The sequence below is a fragment of the Diadema setosum genome, chromosome 20, assembly GCF_964275005.1.
Source record: "Diadema setosum chromosome 20, eeDiaSeto1, whole genome shotgun sequence".
NCBI lineage: Eukaryota > Metazoa > Echinodermata > Echinoidea > Diadematoida > Diadematidae > Diadema > Diadema setosum.
Genome location: NC_092704.1, coordinates 14,590,925 through 14,616,033, shown reverse-complemented (window position 1 = coordinate 14,616,033; position 25,109 = coordinate 14,590,925). Strand labels below are relative to the sequence as shown.

The window sequence follows — 25,109 nt, the reverse complement described above, 5'->3', positions numbered from 1 at the left end:
CATATCTCAAAAGTAACTCAAGGTATCATCATGAAACTTACATATTTATGCATGTTCAACCTAACAGTGATTCTCTATGAAACTGTGAGGTCAAAGGTCAAAGGCCAGGTTTAGATAATGCTATTTTCCCATTTGATACTGAAATTATACTTTTTCTCAATACCGTGAAAATTACTCAATGCATAAACTTATAAAAGGGTCAAAAGTCAAGTAAAAATCATCAGTTCCCCGAATACCTGCATGCTGACATTTTAATCATTCATCCAATTGAACCTAGTTCTAGGAAAGTGAACATTCAGCACAGTTGTGGCAAACCTGTCATTTTAATATTTTGCCAATTGTGTGAAACTGTCATCACACATTGTCAAGACATTGTACTAGACCTATTAGGAGAACCATGCATTCCGGCGGAGGCATATCAGTCGCCGTAGCGATATATCTAGTTTTCTGCTATTTTTCTTCAAATCCTATGGAAAACACACATACACACCAAAAAAAAAAACACTAAAAAAAACAAAGAAACAAACAAACTTCGTCTAAACAATGATCGTAGGGATGAACAGAGCATCATGAATCATGAATAAAATGAGTCAACATTTATAAATTTGCGTCACATAGTACTCCTCAGGTGGACCAAGGTACATGTAGACTGACAACTGCAGGCTTGCTGAGCACAAACATACTTGACTTCAAACATATTATCCAAATGTGTATATTTTAGCCCATTCATTAATATGTGACCCGCTACAACAAAAGGATCCTAAAGTCGCTGACGGGCAAGCCAAGCATGGCCCAGAAAAATGCTATTTTCAGGCCTTTCCTTTGATCATTTAGCTTCAAAATTTCAGCAGATGATAGAAGATAAATTAGACTACAAAATTATGTAAAAACAGAACCCGAACGTTTTGACAGATTTTGGTGATCTGACTTCAAACTTGATTTTCTCGGCTCACCCATCAGACACTTTAGGATCCTTTTGTTGTAGCGGGTCACATATTGTCTTGTACAAAATCACCTGTCTCACAGCTTAGTGCATCTATAACTATGTTTGGCATTTGATAACAGCTGATATGTAGCTTGAATCAAAATATTGAACAGTACTGTTGGTTTGGATGATGGCTTCTTTCCATGCTGTTACAGTTTACTACCATGCTATCCATTCACCTAATGACAAGCAGTACAAATCTGTAGATAGTTGTAAGTGAGAATCTGGCTTAGATGACCTCATAATTTAAGTCTTTAGTTGGTACAGTAAGCTGAGCTTTGATTTGCGATCCTTCCCATTCTTATGTAGGTGCAATGATAAAGGCAAGCACCTGAATTTAGTACTGCATGTTATCATTAAAACACCTTGAAGGTTGCAAGGTTGATCTACAGTTTGTATCAATATGACAAGTGTCAGCTGAGATATTATTTGCTCTCTCTTCTCGCAGGCTTAAAGATGGCAAGAAGGTTTTTGTCTGCAGTGGTCACTTTAAAGCAGAGGATTACGAGCAAACACAGATTGAGATGTACCGCCGGGGCTTTCGAACAGTACCGCCGCGATTGAAGGAAAATGCCATCCCAACTGTTCAGGAAGCACGGTTGCCTTTCCAACGGGATCTCCTTCACCAGGTAGCAACACAGGTCAACCAAACATGGGAGTCACCTGCACTGATTCAGGTTGTAATCCCTGCTGACTTTGCCAGTTACATATTTAAAGAGATTCTGTCAACAAACAAGAAGTAGAAGAGTACAGGAAAGACTTTCTAGAACAGGTTTCTACCTTTTCAGAAACCCCTCAACGTCAGTTTATCAATCTACAATTAACTTCCACAGGCATTAATGTGTATCTGTACCATAATCTTTTTGCTGAGGTTGCTTGATATTTTCATATAGGAGACAGTAGAATGTTGAATTACAATGTACATGACCAATAAGAACAGCTAGATCTGCTTAAAGGAGAAGGTTCCCCAAATTTCTAATTGGATTCAGCACCACGAAGAGCACTTGACCTAGCTACTTCAATTACAGTTTAGCTTACAGAACTATATCTCATCTCTTGTGAAGAGCTTCACAGCCATATGCATTTAAAAAATGTATAGTTGTAGGGCAAGTCCAAGATAATGCGCGCGTTACGTATGGGACATTCAGAGACTTTTATGACCTGAAAAATAGTGTTAATGGCCTTTGATCATATTGAACTTCATCATGGTGATTGATATCTAGGAGAAGTATAAACACGTAAAAAATTGAGAAAAATGACCTTGACAATTATATTCTAGAAGAGAAAATATGTGCCGTTATGTATGGACCAGAAAACTTGTTTTTTTGAACATTATTTTCAACCTCAAAACTCTGAAAGTATTTCATTCTACAACTTGTAACTCGCTGTGATGAAAGTCACTGTGATGAAAGTCACAACACTCAAGATTATTAGAGGTAAGTTTCATGTCATGAGGCAAAAAGCTCTAATTACAGGTTCTAATTAAAGACAGACATGACGTGTTACGTATGGGACAGTTTGTCCCCCATTCATTTAGTGTGTGAAGAACCATGTTTATGGGTATTTTGCATAATTATTGTAGTAAAATCAGTTGAAACTACTCAAATACTGATCCAGATTGTCAAGGAAACTAACAAGGAGTATGCATGCCCTTTGTCCCCCATTCGTTTAGTGTGTGGAAAACCAAGTTTATATGGGTATTTTGCAAAATAATTTTGCAAAATACCCATAAACAAATTTTTGCATAATCATTGAGGTAGAATCAGTTGAAATTACTCAAATACTGTTCCAGATTGACAAGGGAACAATATTCCCCATATATTTACCATCATAATCATATTTAATCATATACTATAAATTTTATGACCAACCTGAGTATGTACAACGTGTATGCCCTATTTTTATCAGGATAGTTACTACTGAAAAACTGAATAGTTTAAAGTGTTTACTTCCATTGATGAAGGGCAGTTTGCCATTTAGTTTCAATAAAAAATGACTTGACACAAGAAATATTAATTTCAATAAATAAGCAATACCTGCTGCGTGGAACCCCAGTGATCGAGTAGATGATGTCTGTCTAGCAGTCAGGTCATTGATTCGAGTCACACCTCAGTATGTATACCCATGAATTTTGTCGTGGCTACTATTGAAACTGAATAAGGACAATTTGTGTATCACTTGCAATAAAAAGGAATCATTTTACTTTATATATTTTTTGTATATATCACAACCATTTCAAATTGGATCTCCGTCACATAAACTTTGAATTCCTCTAGTCTAAGGATTGTATGCTCTTTAGTAATTCATATAATTGGTTTCCAATCATCTCATTAAATGTTGAAAACTGAATCCCCATTTCTACAAAAACTATACCATCCCTTTAATGCTGATTTTTCATTGTGTATTTTATCATTTTCCCCTCCCCCTTTCTGAAAATTGTTCAGTCAAGTACATGCATTGTTTCAAGTGTCTAAAACTCAAAAAGTAGCTACAATGTTGGGATGCTTTCTTCAGGATGATTGACCATTTGTGTACTGCGAGACCTTCCCAGCTAGCTACATGTATTCACATGCAATATGTATGAGGATGTCCCATACATAACACATTTGTCCCATACGTAACATTATTTCAATGCCTAATAGAATGTATTTCTTTTACTGTTTTTTCTTTTTTATATGGTATTTAATTTCTCTAAACAATAAATTAGAACTTTCCAAAAGGGCATTAAAATATCCTCAGCAATTTCAGGAAAAACCTAAAAAAATGACCTCAATTTGTTACGTATGGGACATCTCATGATAGGACACGAGCTAATTTGCATAATCATTTGCATAATCCCTAAATTTTTATACCAAGTTAAACTATTTGATGAACTTCTTATGTCCACATACTAATCAAATATCATTTGCTTTCCTTTGAATTAATTTTTATAAATGTCCCATACGTAACGCTGTGTTTCACATTTATGCAAATGAAGCCCTTGAAATTTGCATAAACTTGCATAATATCATTTTTTCCTCCATGGAAATCAAAACTTCAACTCATAAGCTTCAAAATGATACCAAAAATGTCAATATTGAGCAAAGATGAAATTTTGCCTTCTGAGGGGACCTTATCTTGGACTTGTCCTGTAGTACCTGTATCTTTCCGAGCAACAATACCTATCAGATTTTTTTTTTTATAAAAACAAGGGAGCACTTAAATGCCTCAGTTCTTGGCTCACTTGAGCCTTCTGCTCTGGGAGGGGTCCAAATGGGAGACGTAATTGTAAGTTTTCATCAGATTCTTCTTGAAAACAGTTTTAAGTGAGAGAAGTATAATTGCACACCCTGATTGTGCGTACCACCATATCTCCCTTTTATTATATAGTTTGTATATATATATATATATTTTTTTTTTTTTTGGAATGGTGGTGACTAATGAAATAGTTTGTGCTTTACGCAGAAATGAAATTTATTTTTGCAAATCAATGCAATGACTCCATTTAGAAAACACAAATCTTTTTTGTTGCCCAGGCAACCACATCGTCGTTGCCCAGCACACCCACTACTACCCTGGCCACGGCGCAAGAGTTCTTGAAGGAGTCAGAGAAGCATCAAGCACAGCCTCAGGGTATGTCGAATATCTGCACGTATGAGAAATAGGAGTGACATTTTACATGGCTAAAATGTCCATGAAATCTTATAGTAATACACAGGTGTTTTTTTATAAAGAAATATAAAAAAATAAACCCATGTCACTCAAAACTTAAGTACAGTTGAACCTCTCTTATCCGACCTCCCTTTATCCGGATCTCTCTATTATACGGACGCAATCTCGCCGTGATTTTTTTTAAATAATTAGCGGAGGAAAGGGGGATTCCCAACTCTTTGAGAACTCCTACACAAACACACATGAATTACATATACTTGATACATTTCTTAATAGTTATATAGGTTTATTTAGGTAAATAATACCAAAAATTTATAAAAGAAAATGATTTCATTCTTGCAAACGCGAACCTCTATTTTTGGGTCTGTTACTGAGTGTAACAATGAAAAGTTTGCAGTATACACATTACTACATGTGGTACTACAATGGGCTACTGTACATGTGTATGTATATTATGTACATGTATAAAGCATCGAGTCTCCCGTATCCGGCCAAATTCCTTTTCCGGATGAGCCCTGGTCCCGACTTGTGCGGATACGAGAGGTTCAACTGTACCAGAGATAGTAGAGATAACAAGATATGAAGGCGCGCGATAACAATGGACACAAAATGGCTACCCTACATGACAATACAAAAGAGAGCTAAGTACAAACTCAGTATACCTAGAAACCTTCATTTCCAAAGGTAGTGGCATTTTTATTATCTTAAAAAGATTTTAAAATTATAGTCGTACCTTTTTTCGATTAAGGGGATTATTTTGAAGAACGAGATTTTAAAGTAATAAGGATTATTTTGTGGAGGTAAAAATTTGGCAACAACATGATCTCACAATCAAAGACGCTTGGTAAACAACAACATCTTGAAAGACAGCGCGTCTCAGGCAAAGACGCACATCACCTGAGACGCGCTGTCTTTGAAGTTAACTGAATGGTCTCAGGTGATGTGCGTAATACGCTTGAGGACCGCGCGCTGTCCATTTGTTTTGTACAGGATTAGCGCGCACTTTCCTGTCTTACTAGTTAAGCGTCTTTGCTAAGTACGCTCCCTTTATGTACCGAGAATAGCAGGGTTTTTGTTTTGTTTTGTTTTGTTTTTTAATCCAAAAAAAAATCTGGGCGTTCGAAATCAGTAGTATTGTTTCCCCCTCCATCATAAAGAAGTTTCAGGTTTTATTATTCTGAGGAAAGGTCTGAATTGTGTACCTTTATTTCATTCTATCTTATGAGAGTAGTCTAATTTGGTGCATTGCAAAAAGGACGTGCAAACTTTAAACCCACATTGTCCTAGTCACAAATGTATGTGTGGAGAAGAAGAGGCCTAATTTTAGGGGTTGACTTTGTACATTCTGTAATATACACTAACGAAATCGATGGTAAGGCTGCTTTGTATGTCTTTTTTTTTCACATTTTTTCTTCCACAAAATCTAGAAAGTAGGGTATTCGTATCTAAGAAATGTAAACCCGGTTGTTTTAATTTTTATGTAAACTGTGTGTCCTTTACCAAGTGGCATACACATTGGAGTGCCTAATTTTCTGATCGGCACAAGGGTATAGGAGTTATTGGGAGTGCATAGAGTTTACCTCATTAACTGCAATCCGTATTGTGATTCACTGAATTGAGGCTCATTGCTGCACTTGTGTTAGCTTCTTTACAAGACCGTGTAGCTGATAAAGAGACCAACTGTGAGGGAACGAGTGAACGTGAGGCTGGTTAGCGCAGCCAGGAGGCCTTTTCAAAGCCTGACATGAATTTCTTATCGTAAACATTGTTTCTTGCCGATTCTGCCACCAAGAAGGTAGGTAGCAACCAATCAGCAACTGCATTGCTCAAAATGACGTTGCATGTCAGGGCTTGCTCATCCATATCCAGTCAGCGACTGCCTACGGTAGCTGCCTGCATTGCCATTGTCAAGAAGTCATCATTAGCGTACCAGCTGCGATTTGACTCGTGAATACATGAATAATTCCTGCTTGCATAAGTCGCGAGGTGGAAGGAAAAAAAAAAAAGAGCCCAGGTTTGAAAATTTGAAAATGCCTTGTTGCTGCACCACTCAGTCTCGCGTTCACCCATTTCTCGCAGTGCTCGATATAGCAAGTTAGTCTCATTCCTTAACCATGAGGCCTTATCCAAAGAGTATATTTGTGTAAACTTGCTACACATTTTTTGAACAACTGCATTAACTTTGGATAGTTGCTGAATGCTTGTGGGGACAAAAATCATTTATATCATCTCATTTCCCTCATTCAAATGCCCTCAGTCGGTCAGTACATACAGTTTCAAGGCATGAACCAGTTTCCCCAGCAGCTGGGCTCTGTGGCTCCGCCGGAGAGCAACCCTGCCCAGAAGGGTAGCACCCCAGGGATACCCATACCTGTCAGCTTCGACCAGCAGGGCCTGCCTCTGCAGATCCCACAGTCTGCTGGCATGATGTCTGCTCAGCCTCTGCATCCCCAGCAGCAGCAGGCGGTAAGTGCAGAGACTCCAACCCCAAGCACCTTCTAATCTAGAGATTCTCCCACCCAAAACCCCCAGCAAACGGGAGACTCCAAGTTGATGTGTGCGAAACGCGAAGTACCTAGGGTTCCAGATGTTCTCTGGTGCTATCTAAGGCTTATTTTTTCAACATACGATAGCAATAAGTAAGAAATCCTTTCCATCGGGAGACACAGACACAGGGCGAGAGAAATCAAATCTCAAACGGGAGAACAGGAGATTTTGCAAAAATGGGCTTTCGGCAGGAGATCTCCCATCGAAAAGGGGAGAGTTGGAGTCTCTGTAAGTGATAAGAACTAACTCTGTAGTTATTAAGAAAAACATTAATAGATATGAGTAGCACCCAAAAAGGATCCAGTACTGAAGGGTACAGAAATGGTAGTGTAGGGAGACATTTTGGAATTACTTTTGCTAACTGGAAATTAGGTACTTATAATTGCATGCTAGATGTAAATTTAGTTTCCATTTTAAAGTGTCCAATATAGAGAACAAATTCATATATATTCATATAGAAATTTGCATTCACTCTATTAGTGAGGTATAAAAATTCACATAACAGACTGACCTCAAGCACCCAGGGTAATTCTGAATGATGCTTTCCAACCTTTCTGTGTGACTCCAAGATACCTCTATGGCAGGGCTCCACACTAACTTTTATTTTTGGTGGCCCAAAAGCATACATCCGACCTTTTTTGGTGGCCCGACGTGTGTTTTTGGTGGCCCCGGGCCACCGGGCCACCGTTAGTGTCGAGCCCTGTCTATGGTATGAGGTAGTAGGACCACCCCAAATTCAGTGTTTGCTGTCAGTGATGCGTGCGCCATGCATTTCACGTGCATAGTATCTCGCAGGCTGGGACTTTGTAGACAATTTTGTGAGTGTTTAGATTCACAATCAAGAACCACCTTAGTGGATTGTGAAAAACATGCCATCCCTCTTTGAGAGAAAAGTCAGATTGTAGATGATATGCAGGGCATATTATGTGTGTTGCAGGAGGCAATATTTTTGCACATTAATTTTGCAAAAAATCATCTACTTGCGGATTCTTAAAAAAAAAAAAAAAAAAAAAAAAAACTCTCTTATGATATGTTGTTTATACAGTATGCTACATTCAATTGTAACCCTTTTGCTTGCTTTGGGTGCAGATTTGCACAGAAACCCTTTAGCTTTGTACACATTGTTCAAAGTTGCCAGTGCAGAAATTGTCAAAGATGTTGATTGATTGATTGCCTTTGCAGGGAGCAAATATAGACGTCGCCACCAGAGTACCCCGGCCAGCCCAGTTGGCTGGACAACCACCCACCCAGGTCCAGCCTCCTACCCAGCAGATCATCTTGACTGGCTCTCTGGGATATCATGATGTGAGATGCTTTCAAGATTTCTTCTCTCCCTCCAAAGAGCTTCTCATTTCATCAATGTTTTTTTTTTATGTATCCGCCACGAAGTGGTGCTGGAGGAATTATGTTTTTGGGTTGTCCGTCCGTCCGCATTCGTTTACGTGATGACTTGAGTAATATTGACTGGAATAAAACCAAACTTGGTCCAAGTAGCAAGTATGGTGAGGCAAGTACTTGATAAAATTTTGGGTGAAATCTGCCAAAGGCCAGAGGTCAAGATCAAATAAAATTGTATTCGTATACACGATAACTCAAGACTGGATCAAGCAAATTTCACCAATTTTTGTCGGAGGATGATGTACGATGGGGCACATTAGTTGAATAGTCTTTTAATGAAATTGGCAAGAGGTCAATGGTCAAAAGGTCAAAGGTCAAGTGAAAGTGTTGAATTGCACTTTTTCCTCCATATCTCAAAAGTAACTCAAGGTATCATTATGAAACTTACATATTTATGCATGTTCAACCTAACAGTGATTCTGTTTGGAACTGTGATGTCAAAGGTCAAAGGCCAGGTTTAGATAATGCTATTATCCCATTTGATACTGAAATTATACTTTTTCTCAATACCTTGAAAATTACTCAATGCATAAACTTATAAAAGGGTCAAAAGTCAAGTAAAAATCATCAGTTCCCCCAAATACCTGCACTCTGACATTTTAATCATTCATCCAGTTGAACCTAGTTCTAAGAAAGTGAACATTCAGCACATTTGTGGCAAACCTGTCATTTTAATATTTTGCCAGTTGTGTGAAACTGTCATCACACATTGTCAAGACATTGTACTATAGACCTATTAGGAGAACCATGCATTATGGCGGAGGCATATCAGTCGCCGTAGCGATATATCTAGTTAAAACTTAATATATACATTTATTACCTAATGGAGATTATCTGGGAAATTTCATGCCAGAAGGTCAGAGGTTCGGGGTCAAAAGCCAGGCTAAAATGCAAAAAAAAAAAGAATCTATTTTATACTGTAATTACACTTCCTTCATACCTTGAAGATTACTCAATGCATAAACTTATAAAAGGGTCGTCCTAAAGTCAAGTAAAAATCCTCAATTTCCCAAATACATGTACCTTCACTCTTGGACAATTATAGCAAACCTAGTTCAAGGAAAGTGAAAATTCAAGACATTTCTTACAAGCCTGTCATTTCAATATTTTGCCAGTTATGTGAAACTGTCATCACACATTGGAATGACATTGTACTATGCACCTTTTAGGAGAATCATGCATTATGGCGGAGGCATACCAGTCGTCTTTATAGCGACATTTCTAGTTTTCCTTGTTTATGTTAGATTTTTGAACTAGATGCATGAATACAGTAGGACCTTAATTATCCAACCATCAATTTTCTGGATTCTATGTTATCCCGACGTCAATTGGATGACATTTTGATAAGTGTTTTCAAATATTTTCCATACCAAATCTCACTCAAAACAAACATAGATGGGACATATCCCAACTATCACAGTAGACTGTAACTTCAGCCAGCAAAGGCTAAATCAGACTCCCAAATAAGATACGTTGCATGAAGTGCTTTTTCTTCATCAAAGTTTTCATTCCTCTGGCATTTGATTGAACAAGAAGCATCATAGTCAAGTTAGAGTGGACCAAGTATCCTTTTGCAAGTGATGATTTTTAGGCCTCTGCCACCAAGTGTCACCAGAGGCATAATGTTTTCAGGTTTTCCTTCCGTCCGTCCGTCCGTCCGTCCGTCCGTCCATCCATCCATAATTAATTTTATGGACAGTGTAATTCCAAAACCGTTTGAGGTGTCGTAATGAAACTCGGCATGTATATGAATGAGTGGGTTAAGTTTTTCCTTTGAACGTTTGGGTGCGCATGCTCATTGTCAAAGGTCAAGGTCAAATGCTCAAAGTTTTACTATTTCCCTTATAAATGCAATGCCTGGAGGTATTTTCTTGAAATTTGATATATACATATTGTATTACCCCATAAAAATTCTCTAAAGAAAGTTTTGGACCCTGAGGTCATTGGTTAAGTAAAAGTGCCAAGATTGCACATCTAGGAAATGGTTGAAGGAACTATATCGTCATGGAGCCTAATTTTGAAGGAGGCATGCCAGTTACCTCAGTCACATTTCTTGTCTTTATTTTCTGATTTGCCCATTCTGGTTTTCCACTAGTGATGTGGATGATATGATGACAGTCAGTGTTTTGTGTTTCCAAGTATTCACACATTGTAGGTATATATTAAATGTGAGATCGCCACACCAAGAAAGTGGTTGCATGATGCCATTTCCATACCATGTTCACTGACAATGTGTGTTTTCATCTGCAGCAGAATATCAGGCCTGGAGTGTCTGTATTGACGCCATCATACAACATCATGCCAGCTCAAACTTTGATGTGCCTCGGTGTAGCTCCAGGTGTAATACCTAATGACCTATCTCCAAAGATTAATAATTTCCTGTCCATTGGGGAATACATCCAACCAAGCACTGATCCCTGTACAATAGCAGAAGATGATACGGGCACAGTGGCAGCCTCTACGGGAATATCTGAGAATGTATCCAAGTCAGGTCTACCACATGACTACCCAGCAGCTGATGTCATAGTATTGAAATTTAAACCTGCATGTTTGCCAGAAAGAGAAATAAGCAACACTACTGCATGTTTTGACTACAACCCACTCAGCGATGATGTAGAACCAGTAAGTGAAACTGTGCCTTCCTCACAAATCACAGCTAGCTCTACTGCAGGTCACCTGTCTAGTACTCATCGAAAGACCATCGTGATAGGAAGGAGAAATGATGGGAAATCGTCTAAGCATCTTAAAGAGGTTAATGTCTCACCTTCTGTGGACCAAGACAAGTTGGTCACTGCAGGTCAGCTGTCTAGCACCCCTCGAAAGACCATCATGATAGGAAAGAGAAACGATGGAAAATCGTCTAAGCATCTCAAGGAGGTTTATGCACTACCTTCTTCGGACCATGATTACTGCATTACATCAGACATGATTAAAGAAGGAAGGACAAAGGGCAGCAAAAGAAAATCGCCACTGACGCCACGAAGTGAATTAGCAGATATCCCCACAGACCAGCAAGGTCAAACAACAAAACAGTGCAAGAGAGGAAAGAGAGTATGCAAGCGCACTACTCAGGTGGTCAAAAAAAGTGATCCAGGGTCTGAGACAGGTGGGGTTACCAAGGGCAAGGATGGAGCAGATGAGGAGGATTCAGGATGTAATGAAATTGAGATAGAGGAGAAGCAAGAGGAGGAGGAGGAGGAGGAGAAAGAGGAGGAGGAAGAGGAAGAGGAAGAGGAGGAGGAGTGGTTGGAGTCATCAGAGCCAGAATCAGAAGAGGGATATGACTCCAATGATCCTGATTACCTGCCATCCAATGATGTGGAAGAGGAGAAGTAAGTTAAAGAGAAGACAGCCTCGAGGTTGCAATATATTCCTTATATCACTGTTCTATGACAAGTTAGATGATTAACGTGTGCAGTTGAACATTGTGGGCTGATTACATGGTGCACACATACAATTTGCAAAGGATGTGAATGTAAAAAAAAAAACACACACAAAAACAAAAATGGCAAAGTTCAACATTCAAATTTTAGTCTGCAAAGATGGCCAAAAATGTGCAGGGGTTCGGAAGCATTGTCAAATGTTCATGGATGTCGTCTTTAGTTTGGCTGTGATTTTTGTTGAGCCCATCGGAGGTGAGGTGAGACTTAAGGGATTGCCTGTGGTGTCTGTTCGTCGGCCCATAACACTACAAAAACTTCAATTACTTTGTACTTAGTGCTTCAATGTCAATCAAACTTGAAGTGAAGAGTGTTTATGCAAAGTTACACATGTAACTAAACAGGAAGGTCACTGTAATTTTAAAGGTCATAGGCATGGGTCAATGAACTACAAGGGGCCAAAGTTAAATTTTTGTGGCGCATTTTGATTATGGCTCATAACTTTTGATTGGTATGTCCATTTCTAACCAAACTTAGGTGGTAGGTGTCCCTTGATGAGTTGAAGGTCACCAAAAGGTCAAAGGTCACAGTATTCGGTCAACAAAGTTTTAGGGGCCAATGCTAAGTTTTTACAGCGCTTATAACTTTTGCTTGGTAAGACTGTTTGCGACCATACTTTGTGGTAGATGTCTCTTGGGGAGTTAAAGATCACCACAAGTAAAAGATCGCACACAGGGGCCAATAGACTTTCATGGGTCCATTAAAGCTTGACTGTGTTTTTCTTCTTTCTCCGATCATGTTCTTTCTCACAATCAAATGTATGTACACCCTTTTTTGTGAATGATATGACACTTTCACTATTATTGAAATATACTATTCCATGTCTTTTTTTGGCCATTTTCTTTGCAAATAATTCTTGTTTTACAAAACTCTTTTTATACTAACACTCTGCCTTGATTCCACTTTATAACAGTCAAAGTTAGATTTTTATGTGTTGTGGTACATTTGTGGGTGAGAGACATTTAGGGAATTGCCTTGTGTTTTTATTCTACCTATGTCATGGGGAATATAACATTTTTTTTATGCCTCTGCCCGAAGGGTGCCGGACGCATTATGTTTTTTCCTGACATTATTTCTTTCTGCACATTGTGTGTATGTGTGCAATGTATATGGCTTAGCTTGAAAGATGTGAACTTTTTCTTTTTTGAAAGTTTTTTTTTTTCCATTTCTGATTTCTTTTGTAATTTCTTTGTGCAGGGAGTACAATCCAAGGAGGTACCACGTGGAAAAGTATATGATTCTGGCAAAGCGTTACAGATGTTCAATTTGTGTGGAGTCATTCCTCTCCATACTTGACTTTGATAAACACATGGACAGCAATCATGATGTGCAGGGGGAGGTGTTCAGGAGTGAGCTGCTGCAGCTGCTGGAGGAGAAGAAGACACCAGAGGTCCTGGAGAGGTACAAGGAAGAGCTCCAGAAGAGAGGGCTCAACCCGGAAGCAGTGGGGAGGAGACGTCCACCGTCTATACAATTTCAAAGGAGAACAAGAATGCAGACAAGGGCATCAAAAAGGAGAACTGAGCAGGAAGGGATGGTAGGAAAGACAAATGATGAAGGGGAAGGAGACCATAGTCATCTCTCTGGGGATGGTCAGCCTGAGAACATCCATCCTGCAGAAGTCTCTGTAGAAAAGCGAACCGCAGGAGTCAAGCCAACAGAAGAGAGTCCCTCAAGAAATGAGAAACAAGGGAGTAATGTTGAAGGAACCATCGGTGTTGAAGGAACCATCGGTGTTGAGGAGAAAGATGCTGGAAGCATCCCTGTCTCACACAACTTGACAGAAATGACAGGAGATGATATCGTTAATGCTTTAGCCAGCATGCTAGGGGGAAAGGAAGATTTATCAGATGAGTTGACGAAAGATCATTGTGAAGCAGGGTCGGTGGACATAGAGGGAAAAGTGGGACCTGATGACAGTGAGAGGAGGGAAGAATCTCCAGATAGGACTCTGGTGGATCAGGAGGATGATGCAAAGCAAAGTACGGACGTCGGAATGCATGACGAGCGGAAGAGTTCAGAAACAGGCAATGGAAGTAAAAATGTGGCAAATGCAGAGTCCAAATCAAAGGATGAGCTCAAGAGTTTTTCTCTGGACCAGGACGTAGACATTGTTTGCTGGATGGGAGGTTGGAGTGACATCTTTTTGGAGTGTGAGATTTGCAAGGCACACATTTATCTGTACAGGATATACAGACACTTGAGTACACACAGAGAAGTGATGCATTGTATGAATTGTAATTTCTGGCATGTGAGCGAGAGTCTGTTCAAGGCCCACCTGCAAAGTTGTCAAGAGAAGGAAAGTAGTGTCTGTGAGTTATGTGGAGAGTCCTACAAAGATGTCCTTCTGCACATGAGACTCGAGCATACATACACATATGGCAAAAAGAAAGCTAAAACAAAGGCATCCAAAAAGAAGACAGCAGCCAGGTAAAGATGTCATGTTTATTTCTCGCAAATATATGCTTGTGCACTTGAACATGATTTATTGCTTTTAGACATTTTGGTAAGTCAGTAAGGCAACATGCTGTTGAGAAAATTCAACACAACTCCCCCCATAATGAGATTACAGAACCTTCCTATCTTATTCTATAAAAATGAATGTGGTTTATGAATTTATGAAAGAAATATTCATTTTCATGTATTTTTATTCTTAGGCATGAAATGTACTAGATCACAAATTTGTGTCCCCACCCCCAATTACAATTTCATTTTGTTTACCTATCCTGTAAATGAATTGTATCCAACATTTCTGTACATCCCTCATTTTGTCCTTATCTGTTTGTAATTTCTGTTTGCAGTGGACATACAGCACGGAAAGGCATTCTGAACAGGTATGTGAATCTAGCAAGGCGTTACAGGTGTACAATTTGCAGAGAGTTGTTCTCATCCATACATGGATTTGACAAACACATGGACAGCAATCATGACGTGCAGGGGGAAGCGTTCAGGAGTGGGCTGCTGGAGATACTAGAAGAAAAAACGTTGCAGGCCGTGCAGAAGCGCCAAAAAGAGCTCCAGACGATAAGGCGCAAGGAGGAGACAAAGCTGAGGAAACTTCAAGGCCTTGAGAAGTTAGGAAATTTGAGTGAATGCCTGCAGCCATCCAGAGTGCATGACGGGAGCACAGGAGTGCAAACAAGGGTATCAAATAGGAGAACTGAGCAGGAAGGGGTGATGGTGAAGAGAAAGGATGACGGAGAAGGAGACTGTAGTCATCTTTCTGGGGAGGGGAAACCTGAGAACATCCATCCTGCAGACGAGGAGACTCCAGGGACTGTCCAAGGAGACGATGGTCAGGGGAAAGATGATGGAGGACTCCAGAATGGCTACCATGGTGACTATGAATCTTCACTGAGCAAGAAATGCTCATTTGAGGCAACAGCCTTAGAGAATCCTGGAGAGCTGTGTGTCCTCGAAGGAGAGAGAGAAAAAAGGTCCATCTCTTGCGAGGGGATGACTGTGGAAGAATCATTGTCGCGTGATACAATGATGGCCTTGAACAACGTCATGGAAGATCAGACAGCCCTTTCTTTCTCAGAGAAAACTATCACAGGAATCATTCCGGCCATAGCTACTAGCCCAGCAGAGGAGAATTCCTCAAGATTCGAGAAGGAAGGAAGTTGTGATAAAGGAACCATCAGTGCTGACGGGACAGATGCCGCAAACATCCCTGTCTCAAATGAGTCTGCAGAAGAAGATATCAGTGATGTATTAACCAGCATGCTTGGGGGAGAGAAAACTTTGTTAAGTGCATTGACTGATGAGCAGTTTGGTACAACATGTGAAGCAGGGTTGTTGAACATAGGAGAGTTGGAAGCTGGCGACAGTGAGAGCAGGGAAGATTCTCCAGATAGGACTCTGGTGGACCAGGAGGAAAATGCAGAGCAAAGTATAGATGGTGGGATACATGATGAACAGAATGGAGTAGAAACTGACAATGAGAACAAAAATGTGGCAACTACGGACCTTGGGATTATTGATGAACAGGAGACTTTAGCAAGTAGCAATGAGAGCAGAAACATCGCAAATGCTTGTACAGAGACTGTATTAATGGATGAGCCCATAGGTTTTTCTCCTGATCAGGATATTGACATCATTTACTGGATGGAAGGCTGGAGTGATATTTTAATGGAGTGTGATGTTTGCAAGACATATGTCATTTTCACTCAGATGGGCAGGCACTTGAACACGCATAGTAAAGTAATGCATTGTAAGTATTGCTATCGCTTATATGAAAATGAGGATCTGCTCAAAGATCACGTTGCATATTGTAGTTCTAAAAAAGTGAAAGAACGTTATGTCTGTGAGTACTGTGGAAAGTCCTATACATCTATCACCAAACACATCCGATGCATGCATAGTCAGGTAGGGACGTCCTTCCCCTGCAAGTTGTGTGACCGGAGCTTTTCTTCGTCCTCGAAGCTGCGGAGGCACATGGAGTCTCACAGCTTGGTGAAGAGCTATTCCTGCACAGTGTGTGGGCGTGGATTCAGCCAGAAGAATAACTTGCAAGGCCACATGCGACAGCACACAAAGGAGAAACCGTTCAAGTGTTCAATGTGCGACAAGGCCTTTACACACAAGGTGAGCCTTAAAAACCACATCTGGCGCCATCATGGCATCGACATGTGGGTCTTGAATCCAAGTAGTTCTACAGGAAGACCAAGGAAAGCTGGGAAGAAGAGAAAAGAGGGACACACAGAATCAACCCCAAAGAAAAGGCAGAGGCGAAAAGTGAAGTGACTGCGTGCACAGCTATGTGTGAGTATGGCACTATGATTAAATGTGTCAGTGATCTACGTAAATACATTGTCTTAAAAAAAAACTAGCAAATTTTAATTGCTGGGTTTTAGTTCCCTTCTGCCAAAGCTACAGGGATCACTCAGTGTCCATCTTGCGTCCTCCGTCATACATAAAATGCTTACATGTTCATATTCACAAAAATGCCATGACCAATTTTCACCAAACTTTGCAGGTAGCATCCCTTCTGGAATACAATTTCATTTTTTTTTTCCCCAGGAGGGTGGGGGGGGGGGGGGGGACCTCCCAAAGGGACCCTGAACCCCACCCATCAAATTTAGGAATTCACAGTCGCAGTGGACGGGTGCAATTAACTCGCTGTTTTCATTTTGACGTAGCCTCGTTTTCCTCTTGAATGAACATGTTTCGCACGAAAACCGCTAGGAAAGTCCATTCATTGTGCAAGTGCAAATTAGTTTTTCGTAGAATATGATGTCATTATTCTCGTTTGCTGCTCCCGCACAATTTGAAATTTCTGACAAGACCCCTCATTTATTTTCGCTTGTAACTTAAAAAATATATCTTCGGCAAAGCAAACAGCACTCTGCTAACGTCCGCACATGTCTTATGAATATGTATGTTAAGTTTCATGAATATTTAGGGTGCTCCCAGATCGTCGCTGAATTCGCAGTCCAGCATGTGCACTGCTGGTACACGAAATACATTTCAAATAAATCGCATTTAAAGATTTCTGTCTTTTCAAACTATTAGTATAGATTAGAATCTGCTCTTTCCTGCTATACTTAAAAATACTCCCAGTGATGTAAAATATACACACAGTAAGGCTATGAAGTTGTGTGTCGTTTTGTGAAAACTCCAGACTTGAAAAAATTCACGAAATGGCACACGACGCTTGTGCATCACATAACGTTCAGGATTCTCCGCAAAATAAATTCACGAAACGGCTTTCAAATTTATTTCTGGCTAAGGTTATTTTACTAAGAAAAGTGTAATTAATAATTAGCTCTTCTAGTAAGCCTAGCACTCTGCTCTTGGCATTGTAAATATAATATTCATGGATAAAAGTATTTTAGATTAGTTCATATTTAGATCATGGAGCTTCATGTTTAGATCTTTACTTCTTTATTGTACTTTTCATTACATATTTTCAGTATTGACTATTCATTAAACCAGAAAGGCAGCCTTTTTATATTTTGTGTTCTTCATGCACTGGCTTGTTTAGGAAAATGAACAAATTCACGACTCATTTTTAATGGGTATACAGACATACATTAATATCAAATTAGGATTCACACACCCATCACTCCCTGTCTTTTAATCGTCGTCATCATCATCACCCTTTACTCTTGTCTTTTTCGACAAATAACATAGTGACATTTCAAATGCTCTCTCAAGTCCTGTATTTTATTCAATCATTCATTAAAGGAAGTACACATTCCTTTTTTTAACAAATGACATTTATTTTTTATCAGATTATATTCAACATTTAATTCATGCCGAACTGCAAACAAAATTGAAGTAAAAATGATGGTTTGAATGTATACGTACATTACTATAATTGTATTTTTTCCAAGTATAAGTTGTACATTATATTAAATGGATTTCCACATTTCATTTTCAGCCAAATTCAAACTTCATTACTATGGTATTCCATAACGATAAATATATGAGCAAAATTGCTGTTAAATAAGCTATTAAAATGAGATTTCATATCAACTCGAGGACGGACAGTAGTTCATTCAATCATAATTTAAAGTACACTGTAACTGTATTTCCCGTCAGGAAAGAAATCTTAACGTTATTAACATATAACGCTGTGATCAGGGGCATGTGGGACAAGTTCTACTTCTCTTGCATGTGGTAGATCTGGAACGTTGCTGTGGTCAGGGGCATCTGGGATAAGTTCAAGTTCATTTGCCTGTGGTAGGTCTGGAACGTTGCTGTGGTCAGAGGCATCTGGGATAAGTTCTGCTTTTCTCGCCTGTGGTAGATCTGGATGTTGCTGTGGTCAGGGGCATCTGGGATAAGTTCAACTCATCTTGCCTGTGGTAAATCTGGAACGTTGCTGTGGTCAGGGGCATCTGGGGCCTCTAATATCAGCTCTACCACTTCTCTTGCCTGTGGTAGATCTTGAACGTTGCTGTGGTCAGGGTCATCTGGGATAAGTTCTTCTCTTGCCTGTGGTAGATCTGCAATGTTGCTGTGGTCAGGGGCATCTGGGATAAGTTCTGCTTTTCTCGCCTGTGGTAGATCTGGAATGTTGCTGTGGTCAGGGGCCTCTGGGAGAAGTTCAACTCATCTTGCCTGTGGTAGATCTGGAATGTTGCTGTGGTTAGGGGCATCTGGGATAAGTTCTACTTCTCTTGCTTGTGGTAGATGTGGAATGTTGTTGTGGTCAGGGGCATCTGGGGCCTCTGATACCAGCTCTACCACTTCTCTTACCTGTGGTAGATCTGGAATGTTGCTGTGGTCAGGGGCATCTGGGATAAGTTCTACTTCTCTTGCTTGTGGTAGATGTGGAATGTTGTTGTGGTCAGGGGCATCTGGGGCCTCTGATACCAGCTCTACCACTTCTCTTGCCTGTGGTAGATCTGGAACGTTGCTGTGGTCAGGGGCATCTGGGATAAGTTCTACTTCTCTTGCTTGTGGTAGATGTGGAATGTTGTTGTGGTCAGGGGCATCTGGGGCCTCTGATACCAGCTCTACCACTTCTCTTGCCTGTGGTAGATCTGGAACGTTGCTGTGGTCAGGGGCATCTGGGATAAGTTCTACTTCTCTTGCCTGTGGTAGATGTGGAATGTTGTTGTGGTCAGGGGCATCTGGGGCCTCTAATATCAGCTCTACCACTTCTCTTGCCTGTGGTAGATCTGGAACGTTGCTCTGGTCAGGGGCATGTGGGATAAGTTCTACTTCTCTTGCCTGTGGTAGATCTGGAACGTTGCTCTGGTCAGGGGCATCTGGGATAAGTTCTACTTCTCTTGCCTGTGGTAGATCTGGAACGTTGCTGTGGTCAGGGGCATCTGGGATAAGTTCTACTTCTCTTGCTTGTGGTAGATGTGGAATGTTGTTGTGGTCAGGGGCATCTGGGGCCTCTGATACCAGCTCTACCACTTCTCTTGCCTGTGGTAGATCTGGAACGTTGCTGTGGTCAGGGGCATCTGGGATAAGTTCTACTTCTCTTGCCTGTGGTAGATCTGCAATGTTGTTGTGGTCAGGGGCATCTGGGGCCTCTAATATCAGCTCTACCACTTCTCTTGCCTGTGGTAGATCTGCAACGTTGCTGTGGTCAGGGGCATGTGGGACAAGTTCTACTTCTCTTGCATGTGGTAGATCTGGAACATTGCTGTGGTCAGGGGCATCTGGGACAAGTTCTACTTCTCTTGCATGTGGTAGATCTGCAACGTTGCTGTGGTCAGGGATATCTGAGATAAGTTCAACTTCTCTCACCTGTGGTAGATCTGCAACATTGCTCTTGTCAGGGGCATCTAGGATAAGTTCTACTCCTCTTGCCTGTGGTTGATCTGGAACGTTGCTGTGGTCAGGGGCATCTGGGGCTTTTGATATCAGCTCTACCACTTCTCTTGCCTGTGGTAGATCTGGAACGTTGCTGTGGTCAGGGGTATCTGGGATAAGTTCTACTTTTCTTGCCTCCGGTACATCTTCACCACTGAGGTTGCGAGTTGCATTTGGGATACACCCTACCTCATCACTTGCCTGTATCTGATCTGCTACACTGCTCCGGCCAGAGTCATCTGCAATGATTTCGCTACTACACTGTAATGAAAGCTGCAAATGTGAATCAATCATGTGCTGCTTTATAGGTCTGTTGCATTTCTGCTGGGTTTGGACATGATTTGTTGTGATTTTACCTGTTGTATTAGAGGTAGATGAAGAGCATACATCCATATCAAATAAACTAATGTCAATGTTATTGGAACAAAATGCCATATTATGACTTGTGCATTCTTTACTCTGTTCAAAGTGTGTAAAACAAAGCAGGCAGCTGCATCGGTGACAGGCAGCCCAGATCTCTTCCTTGCACAAGAAGCTGTCACATTCCCGAATATGATCATCTGTTGCATACTCGTGGCCCAAGTTTGAGTCGTCTGCTAAAGGGTTGCTCAGTCCTTTCCAGTGTACCATAAAGAAAGAAATGTAGTTGATATTCATTTAGTTGTTGAAGCTATCATCAAATTGAATAGATTACACATAAACATTTTGAATTAAATCAATTTTACTGTATCGTGGAAAATAAGCTAATACAAATGAAAGCATAAAATTAAAATGGTGGATGTGAAACAATTAACTCTTAATATTTCCAAGTCGCAAATTTGCACCTCATATTACACATAAAGTCCATATGGACCTAAGTTTTCTTGGCATGTTAAGAGTTAAATTGTTAATGTGGATGTTAATGTTTGTCATAGATCTGAACCAAGTCCAATTAATCCATTCCTAATATTTATGCAAGGAAGAAGAAGAGGAAGAAGAAGAAGAAAAAAAGAAAAAGAAGATGAAGAAGAAGAAAAGAGCAAGATCACAAAATATTTTAAGAAATAAACACCTTAGTAACAGTAGTAACACGACTATAATTATTCAAATAAATAGAAACAATGAAAACTTAGCAATTAAGCTACATGCAGTCAGTAGATAAACATACCCACACTATGACAAAATTTGTTTATTTGTTTATGACATGAACTGCTTGAAGCATCAATTTACAGGATGAGTCATTAAGATACATCAGTGGTGTGACAGTAGGAGTCAAGTGAGGTAAAATGCTCCAAAAAAATAGACAAGATACGCAAACCCCTACATTAGCCTATACAAATTGCCTCGTTAACTTACTGTACAAATCAGCTACACCTAGACTATTATTTCTGGATTGTTTCATCAATAAACGGTTTTGGGTTTTTGGAGACCGTAACTTACGAAGGGTACGTAGAAAGAGATGGGTGGGGCAATAACGTGAGCACGGAAGCGCTTGGTTGATACTCAGCATGTAGGCCAGTGGACTAGCTGAAGTAGCTCAGCGATGCGTCTACGTGGCTAGACCTGTTCGTTGTGTGTCAGTGCGTGCACGCGCGCAATTGTGCCGGTTCGTGGATTTCCTTTCCCTCGAAATTACAACTTCACGAAGTGTCACACGCCTGTGTGCTGGTTTGTGAAAATGTTTTTCGGACTTTGGGGGTTAATGTCGCTGTAGTGACATGAAATATTTCATTAATTAAGCAAAAATACATTCTGAAACTCATGTAAATGAAAGACTTTTGCTTATAGATATAAAAATGAATTAAACTCAAATTTGATTGTTTTCGCAATTTTCGGGGATTGTGCCGGTTCATGGATTCAGCGATGAGATGTGTCTGGAAATAATTGGAGGGTAGTTTTCTGAGACAGCAAGACATGAAATGTTGAATAACTTAAAAAATACTTAGATCGTTTCTCGTGATTTTTCGTATGTGGATAGAAATCATCATTTTGCATTGATACTGAAAGATTGAGCGATTTTGGTCAATGTATAGTGGAGATATGAGAAGGTGAAATTTTGGTGCAAATGAGGACGCCCGATTCGGACTGCCTTGATGACGATTGAAAATTCAAAACGTTTTGTGGGTTTCGGAGGAGTTAATTATAGTCGTCCGCTGCGACTGTTCAAGAAAACAATCTTCCTCTCCACAACATATAGCGGCCACCCAAGGGAGACGAAAAAAGTGGCCGTTATAGACAGGTGGCCTCTATAGACAGGTTATCCAACTTTGTGTGCATTGCCTGCATGAACATGTTTTATCGTATATATCTGTTTGTACTTACGTGTATGTGTGTATGTATGCACACGTGTGTTTCATGCACTGAACAATGCTGGTGTTTATGAAATTATTGCACAGTAGCAAGTGTATACAGTCATAAAGAAAGCTTCAAACTAGTGCAGTATTATGACTTAATGAGTGATAAATGCAACAGTGGCTATCACTGAACGTTGCCCAGGAGTGACTGGCAGGGCTATACAAAGCAGAAAAACCTCGCTGAATTACTGGCTCGGCTACGGCTCCATCGGGTCTGTGGCCGCTATAGACAGGTTAAAATCTACCGCGGGAAACAAAATTTATGGCCGCTGGCCCCCTTAGACAGGTGGCCGCTATACACAGGGTCTTTAACAGGGCTTTTCTGTCAGGGGGATTTTCCAGTGGCCGCTCTATACAGGTGACCGCTATAGACAGGTGGCCGCTAAGGCAGGTTTGACTATACTTGTAGTAAATGCATTGATAATTGCAGTTTTAAGTTTATTCATGGCAGATTTTGGGTGCCCCCCCCCCCTTCCTTTGGGGTGGTTGTCAAATTTTACATTTTCCTCTTTTTGAAAATGCATGGTCAAAATTTCACCAAATGTGACTTGCATTATAGCTGGTTTACAGCAAGTTAAATCACAAAACTTGCCAAAATTCCACCTTAATTTCTCTTCGAAACAATGTGCCATTTAAATGAGACTTGGTTCAAGGAATGTAAACAGGCAACTCCCTGTATAACAAAGTCTTCAGGACTGGCAGTTTTCTTTTGAAGTAGAGAAACTGTCTCACAATGTCACAATGTAGTGCAGACCTATGGGGAGAGTGTTGATATATAGCAGAGGCATACATGTTGCCCATTTCAACATTTTAAATGTTTTTTTTTTTTTTTTTATGAAATCTCATTTTCTCTGCAAGCTTTCAGCTAGGATATAGAGTTGTACTAATTTCTTTCAAGAAGGTGAAAATTAGTTGCCTAAATTGACAAGGATGAAGGGTCACTGCATGAGTTCAAAGATTACCAGGATGAGCTAAACAGTCTCTTTCTGGCCAAAGAGTCCAGTATTAGTGTTTTCTTTTTAACATTAAGAAGATGAGGAAATCTTGACTCTCTATCACACAGATCCCCATTTCATGATGAAATGAATTTAATAAAATCCTTTCCAATCAAAACAGAGACAACAAATGCTGTAGCCAGGAGCTTGCTCCTCTGACTGAACAAGAAAGAAGTACATCCACCAATGAAAGTTAAGTCTGCCATCTGAAGAAGACGCATGTGCTTGAGCTGTCATCAGATGACTGCTTTCCACTTAACCAGTCACACCGTCTTCAGTTTACGCCAAGATCATTTCTGGTCAGTCATCCAGTACCTGAATTTCCATGCAGACGTGTCAGATACAGCCAGTGTACAGTCACAGTTCTTGGGTATAGGGACCAGACCTGATTCAGATTGTCTTCAAACATTTCAGACACTTTCACGGCTCTTTAAGAATAATATGTATGCACAAAGGACACAATGTGTGCCGTCAGATCCCCCCCCCCCCCATATGATCTGAGCAGAGAAGTGCCAAGCGAGGGCGATAGATTGGAGGGATTTCTTTTTGTTTCTCTTTTTTTTTTTTTTTTTGGTCTGTGTCGTTTCACATAAGGCTATAAATGCTGATGAGTTCCCATAATGCAGGGAGGTGAATACTACTTTGAATTGTGACAATATACTGGATAAAAGTTCTGTTTAAAAGTGAAGATGTATCTTGAGGCCTTCTTGATGGCAATAAGAATCAAAGCTACAACAACAAATTTTTAACAACAACATCAAACTTTTACCCACCTTGGATATTGTGTAGTCAAAGTTATTGCTGCCTGTTTTGTCGTAAAAATAAATATGCTGTATTACATGGATATGTACATATGATGCAGTGTATGCATTATACAAACTTGGTAGTTTCTTGCTGTATACTATTTTGTGAATGTATCATTTTTATTGTACAGAACTCATGTACCTTGATGCCTTCCAGTGATCTTGACTGTTTTGTACACATTAATGAATGAAAATATATCACATCTTCTGTATGATGCAGAAATGTTCATCAAAGAGACTTGAGTATTCTAACTGTGCTATTAGTGGAGATTTGTTGCTATTGCGCCGTGCACAGAAAACCTGTAAACTTTTCATATTGCTTGGAATCATATGTCCATCACAAATTTTGTTTCTGTGCTGCAAACTTTACATTATTACTTTTTTTTTTTCTGACAGCTACAAATACTACAATTCAGAGAAAAGTGGTTTCCTGGTGCTGACTAAACAATAGTAACACAACATGTATAGAAAATGTAATGGTGACTAGCTTTCTGGTTCTTTGTTGATTTTATTCATTGATACGCATATTTGTACCATGTATGTTTGATAGTCTAATATGTCCTATTCTTGCTCTTGACATATGACTACAATGTAAATACATATTGTTGGCAGTATTCAAAACTCCTCAACACAATGGCCCACATTCTCGAAGGTGGTACAATCTAAACCATGGACAAAGA

At 40.0% G+C, this 25,109-nt stretch overlaps 1 protein-coding gene across 1 annotated transcript in view; it reads left to right on the top strand.

Annotated features, from left to right (window-relative positions):
* The window catches only part of LOC140243451 (uncharacterized), a 29,882-nt gene extending 5,760 nt beyond the window's left edge, over nucleotides 1–24,122 (top strand). The window contains exons 3-10 of the mRNA XM_072323127.1: nucleotides 1,434–1,614; nucleotides 4,501–4,597; nucleotides 6,894–7,102; nucleotides 8,366–8,488; nucleotides 10,832–11,913; nucleotides 13,219–14,451; nucleotides 14,823–16,785; nucleotides 23,748–24,122. Coding sequence (XP_072179228.1) covers nucleotides 1,434–1,614; nucleotides 4,501–4,597; nucleotides 6,894–7,102; nucleotides 8,366–8,488; nucleotides 10,832–11,913; nucleotides 13,219–14,451; nucleotides 14,823–16,767 — 4,870 coding nt within the window. The 3' untranslated portion in view covers nucleotides 16,768–16,785; nucleotides 23,748–24,122. The remainder of the gene's footprint in view (nucleotides 1–1,433; nucleotides 1,615–4,500; nucleotides 4,598–6,893; nucleotides 7,103–8,365; nucleotides 8,489–10,831; nucleotides 11,914–13,218; nucleotides 14,452–14,822; nucleotides 16,786–23,747) is intronic.
* Nucleotides 24,123–25,109: the final 987 nt, after the last annotated feature.